General features: G+C 46.3%; 1 protein-coding gene across 1 annotated transcript; it reads left to right on the forward strand.

Moving 5' to 3' along the window:
• Positions 1-1,464: 1,464 nt before the first annotated feature.
• LOC127010119 (dynactin subunit 5-like) lies at positions 1,465-4,103 on the forward strand. The gene is made up of 4 exons (XM_050883952.1): positions 1,465-1,629; positions 2,194-2,381; positions 2,718-2,829; positions 3,676-4,103. The coding sequence occupies exons 1-4, from the start codon at positions 1,582-1,584 to the stop codon at positions 3,931-3,933; spliced, it is 606 nt and encodes a 201-aa protein (XP_050739909.1). The 5' UTR covers positions 1,465-1,581; the 3' UTR covers positions 3,934-4,103.
• The last annotated feature ends 1,276 nt before the right edge of the window (positions 4,104-5,379 follow it).

Genomic DNA, 5,379 nt, shown 5'->3' on the forward strand with positions numbered 1-5,379 from the left:
AGAATTGTTGACACTGAATGCTATAGGATTCCTGCGCTGGCTGAGTGGTTACCGCACAAGCGCGGCAGCCAGGAAGACTCAGGTTCGCGTCCCGCCCTCCGCCAGGCCCATGCAATGCCCTGATGAAGACCGGCCACCAGCCCAGGCTCTGGATTCCCTCGAAAGAGAGGATCAAAGATGAGCTCCGGGGGGTGTGGCGGGGCGCAGCGTGAGCCAGGATTTATTAACTAATTTTATGGCTTCGTGGGCCCTCCTCCTCCTCTTGCTCCTCTCTTATACTTATTCACACACACACCCTTCTTTGCAATGGCGTTACAGTGTTTGCTCACGTGAATAACCAGTTTTGTGCTTGTGTTCACTTCGTGCAAGCAGGGATAGAGAAGACCAGGAAAGAAAAGGACATTGGTGTGGTCATTGATGACAAGCTGACATTCTCAGACCATCTTGCAGAAAAAATAATTAAGGGCAACAAGATAGTGGGACTTATAAGAAGAACATTTGTACACCTGGAGCCAGCAGTATTTGAGCCTTTATTTACAGCCTTAATTGGTGAGGCCACACCTTGAGTACGCTAACCAGGTGTGGTGTCCCCACCTTGTTAAAACCCGACAAAGCTGGTGCCTTGCCTGAGAGACCTGCCCTATAAGGAGAGAATGAGGAGGCTGGATCTGCTCACAATGACATACAGGAAATCCCGAGGAGACCAAATTGAGACCTTCAAGATTGTCACCGGTAAACACGACAGTAATACCAAGAAAATTTACAAGACGAGAGCTGGGCTGGACACCCGACAGTATTCGTTTCCCAGCCGTGTACTGAACAACTGGAAGAACTTGCCAGAGTGGGTGGTGGGTGCGGCCTCGGTGGAAACATTTGAATCCAGGCTGGACAAATTTTGGAAAGACCACGATCAAAAATTTAACTATAAGGCACAACTCACCACACGCAGCCAAAAAACAGTTGTTGTGGCTGCCAGACTGGAGCCACAGGTCCACTAGGGCCTCTTCCAGGGAGTCTTCTGTGAGTATCTGAGTATACAGAGAACACCGTCAGTTTGCACCAAGGTAGTGATGCCGTGTGTGGCAGCCTGAACTATTGCCGTGCTATACAAGGCTGTGATCTCTGCAGCATTCTACTTTAAGGACTAGTATTCACTCTATCTCTGTATTCATTCCCATCTAGTGCTTGGGCAATGTTCTCCGTCCCCACATTTTATTTTCATATTGTCCAGGGGGAGGCCGGCAGGTACCGCCCCCCTTCCTTGTTGTGCATTCCTTCCTACCAATGTATCTTTTAAGTTTCATGGTGCTACCTACACATGTACTAATAGTTGTATAATGTCCTGCCTGGGGGTTGGGATGGCATGTTCCTCCCTTCTCCCTTGTTGTTTACCTGCAACAATAAACTATCAATCAATCATCTTCCAGGGAGTCTTCTGTGAGGATGGATGGTGTGCGCGCCTAGGAAAAGACCGACCCCAAGACCGAGACCAAGGCTGATGTAAACAAGGGGAGTGTCCGCCACCCCGTGTGTCCATATTTTAAGGATTTTCTCTCGTTCCTTCTCGTTGTAAGCATCGCAATGGAGCTCGAGGACTCCTACTACCCCAAGGCGCAGTATATTGAGACGGTGAGGCGCCAAGACATGTATTAATAAGGATATGGACGTGTAGAGACAGTATGGCGGTGTGACTCATCCCGTCTCTCTCTCTCCCCCGCCTCTCTCTCTCTCTCTCTCTCTCTCTCTCTCTCTCTCTCTCTCTCTCTCTTTTTTGTTTCTTCTCCTCCTCCTCCTCCTTCTTCCTCCTCCTCCTCCTCCTCCTTCTGTTCGTCTTTTTCTCTTCTTCTTCCTCCTCCTCCTCCTCCTTCTGTTTGTCAATTTTTTTTCTCTTCCTCTTCCTCGTCCTCCTCCTCTATTGTTTTCTTCCTTTAGTTCCTCCTCCTCTTTCTCTTCCTTCTCTTTCCTCCTCCTCTTCTCTTCCTTCCTTCTCTTTCTCCTCTTTCTTCTTATTTTCCTCCTCCTCCTCCTCCTCCCTCTTTCTCCATGATTCCTCTCTCTCACTCCTCCTCCTCCTCCTTTCAACATAAGAGAAGAGGAAAGGAGGAGGAGAGAAAATAGATAGACAGACAGATAAATAAATATTAATAATAATAATAATAATACAACCATCACTGACCTTTGACCTCCCCACAGGCCACAGGGAACAGGGTCAGCAGGGCGAGCGTGCTGTGCGGGTCGCAGAACATCGTGCTCAGCGGCAAGGTCATCGTGCTCAGCGGGGTCATCATCCGGGGTGACCTTGCCAATGTGCGGGTCGGAAGGCACTGCGTCATCTCCTCCAAGGCAGTCATCAGGCCGCCCTTCAAGAAGTTCAGTAAGGGGTGAGTTGTGACCTGACCTGACCTGTGTATGGTGTGTATATGACCTGTTTAAGATATCTAGTGAAAAGGAGGAGGAGGGTAAGAAGTTCAGTAAGGGATGAGTTATGACCTGACCTGACCTGACCTGTGTATGGTGTGTATATGACCTGTTTAAGATGTTTAGTGAAGAGGAGGAGGAGAGAGAGAGAGAGAGAGAGAGAGAGAGAGAGAGAGAGAGAGAAGGAAGAATGGCCTAGATAATGCAAAATCACCACCACCACCATCACCACCACCATCATCACCACCACCACCACCACCATCACCACACCACCACCTCCACCACTGTCATCTTTCCAGGGTTGCGTTCTTTCCCCTCCACATCGGCGACCATGTTTACATCGGCGAGGGGTCAGTGATCAACGCAGCGGCCGTCGGGTCATTTGTTTACATCGGCAAGAACTGCGTCATTGTGAGTGCCTTAGGGTCTGGAGGAGGTGGAGGAGGAGGAGGAGGAGGAGGAGGAAGAAGAGGAGGAGGAGGAGTTAAATTTGTCCTCCTTGCATTTCTTCTTTTTCTTTCTTTCTCTCTCTTTGGTCAGAAGGGAAGAGAAGGAGGAGGAAGAGGAGGAGGAAGAAGAAGAGGAAGAGGAATTAAATTTGTCATTCTTGCACTTCTTCTTTTTCTTTCTTTCTCTCTCTTTGGTCAGAAGGGAAGAGAAGGAGGAGGAGGAGGAATGTTATAACTTCTTTTTTATCCTATTTTTCCTTTCTTCCTTCCATTTCTCTCTCTCTCTCTCTCTCTCTCTCTCTCTCTCTCTCTCTCTCTCTCTCTCAAGGACAGACACCCAAGCTACACTGTGTGGTCTGACTAGCTATGTAAATCTATGTAAATTTATCTCTCTACATCTGACAACATGTGCTAAAGAAATTATTATGTATGTAAGGCTTTGCAAATCTATATAAATCTATCTCCCTTTATCGCTCTGTCCTGGCCCCTTGAAATTAAACTATATAGCCTGTCAATCTATGTAAATCTATGTAAATCTCTTTCCCTAGGGCTGGCAGTATGTGTTGAAGGGTTGAAAATCTATCCTATGTGTCTCTATGTAAATCTCTTTCCCTAGGGCTGGCAGTATGTGTTGAAGGGTTGAAAATCTATCCTATGTGTCTCCCTGGATATCTATGTAAATCTATGTAAATCTCTTTCCCTAGGGCTGGCAGTATGTGTTGAAGGGTTGAAAATCTATCCTGTGTGTCCTATGTAACTATATGAGACCTGGGTATCTATGTAACTCTATGTACCTTTCCCCCCCTAGGGCCGGCGCTGCGTTCTGAAGGACTGCTGCATGATCGCCGACAACACCGTTCTACCGCCGGAGACCGTGGTGCCCCCCTTTGCAGTCTACTCCGGCTCACCCGCCCGGCAGACTGCAGACCTACCGGAGGCCACCCAGGACCTCATGACAGACTTCACCCGGAGCTGCTACCACCACTTCATCCGGGTGAAGGATCTACCGCCCAATACACAAGAGGGGGCATCCGGACCCAGTGTGGCTAGGCTGGTGGATGTGTAAGTGTGTGTGTGTGTGTGTGTGTGTGTGTGTGAGAGAGAGAGAGAGAGAGAGAGAGAGAGAGAGAGAGAGAGAGAGAGAGAGAGAGAGACTACATATGTAACCCAAATAAAGAGAGAGAGAGAGAGAGAGAGAGAGAGAGAGAGAGAGAGAGAGAGAGAGAGAGAGAGAGAGAGAGACAAAATATGAAACACAAAGAGAGAGAGAGAGAGAGAGAGAGAGAGAGAGAGAGAGAGAGAGAGAGAGAAACTACATATGTAACCCAAATAAAGAGAGAGAGAGAGAGAGAGAGTGTTGAACGATGCAGTTACTACCATTACCAATAGTAGTAGTAATAGTAAATATGTATAATTATTAAAACTATTTACTATAATATCACCATTTTTTCTCTCCTCCTCCTCCTCCTCCTCTTCCTCTTCCTTCCATCTACTCCTCTTTTTTCTCCTTCTCTCCTCCTCCTCCTCCTTTTCTCCCAATCTTCCTCTCTTCCTCTTTCTTCCTCCTCCTCCTCTCATTTATCTTCATTACCTCTCTTCCTCTCTTTCTCCTTCCCTTCCTCTCTTCTTCCTCTTCCTCCTCTTATCAGCTATTTCATTATTCCTTTGTTTCTTATATGTTATTTCTATGTTTCTTATTCCTTTGTTTCTTATATGTTTCTTAAATGTTTCTTGTATGTTTCTTATGTGCTAACTTGTAAGCTGAATAAATAAATAAATATATGAATTGTGTATGATTTTACCCTATTATTATTATTATTATTATTATTATTATTATTATTATTATTATTATCATTATTTTCTTTTTCATCCTTTTCTTCCTCCTCCTCTTCCTCCTCTTGTTGTGAACTCCAAATATCTATGTAAATCTATGTAAATTCTTGTCTTCCTCTTCCTCCTTCTCCTCCTCCACCACACACACACACACACATACACACAAACACATTGCAACCATGACCTCAGCTGACCTCTCATGTGTGTGTGTGTGTGTGTGTGTGTGGGGAGGGGGGGGGGGGGGCGAGAGAAGAAGGAAGAGGAGGAGGAGGAGGAGGAAGAGTAGAAAGAATCTGGCACGGAGGAAAGCCAAAAAAAAAAGGAGGAAGAAGAAGAAGAAGAGGAGGAGGAGGAGGTAGGCCCTACGTAGAAAGCATCTGCAGTCTTGAACCTTAACCGACAATTATTGAAAACAGGACAAGGAGGAAGAGGAGGAGGAGGAGGAGGAAGAGAAGAGGAGGAGTAGAAATCTTTGGTTTGAAGAAGGAGGTTGCTAGGAAGACTGGAGGAGGAGGAGGAGGAGGAGGAAGAGGAAGAAGAGGAGGAGGAGTAGGAAATCTGGTTTGATATGAAGGAGGTTGAGGTGAGGAGGAAGAGGAGGAGATAGATAAATAGATAACAATAATGATACTACTACTACTATTACTACTACTACTACTACTATTACTACTACTACTAC

The sequence above is a fragment of the Eriocheir sinensis genome, chromosome 42 (assembly GCF_024679095.1).
Source record: "Eriocheir sinensis breed Jianghai 21 chromosome 42, ASM2467909v1, whole genome shotgun sequence".
In the NCBI taxonomy this organism is placed as follows: Eukaryota; Metazoa; Arthropoda; class Malacostraca; order Decapoda; family Varunidae; genus Eriocheir; species Eriocheir sinensis.

What these genes read in the sequence shown, in the direction of transcription:
- LOC127010119 (XM_050883952.1), top strand. Translation starts at nt 1,582, where the DNA reads ATGGAGCTCGAGGACTCCTACTACCCCAAGGCGCAGTATATTGAGACG. An exon ending in AGGCGCAGTATATTGAGACG is followed by an intron (nt 1,630 to 2,193) that starts GTGAGGCGCCAA and finishes ACCTCCCCACAG; the next exon opens with GCCACAGGGAACAGGGTCAG. An exon ending in TTCAAGAAGTTCAGTAAGGG is followed by an intron (nt 2,382 to 2,717) that starts GTGAGTTGTGAC and finishes TCATCTTTCCAG; the next exon opens with GGTTGCGTTCTTTCCCCTCC.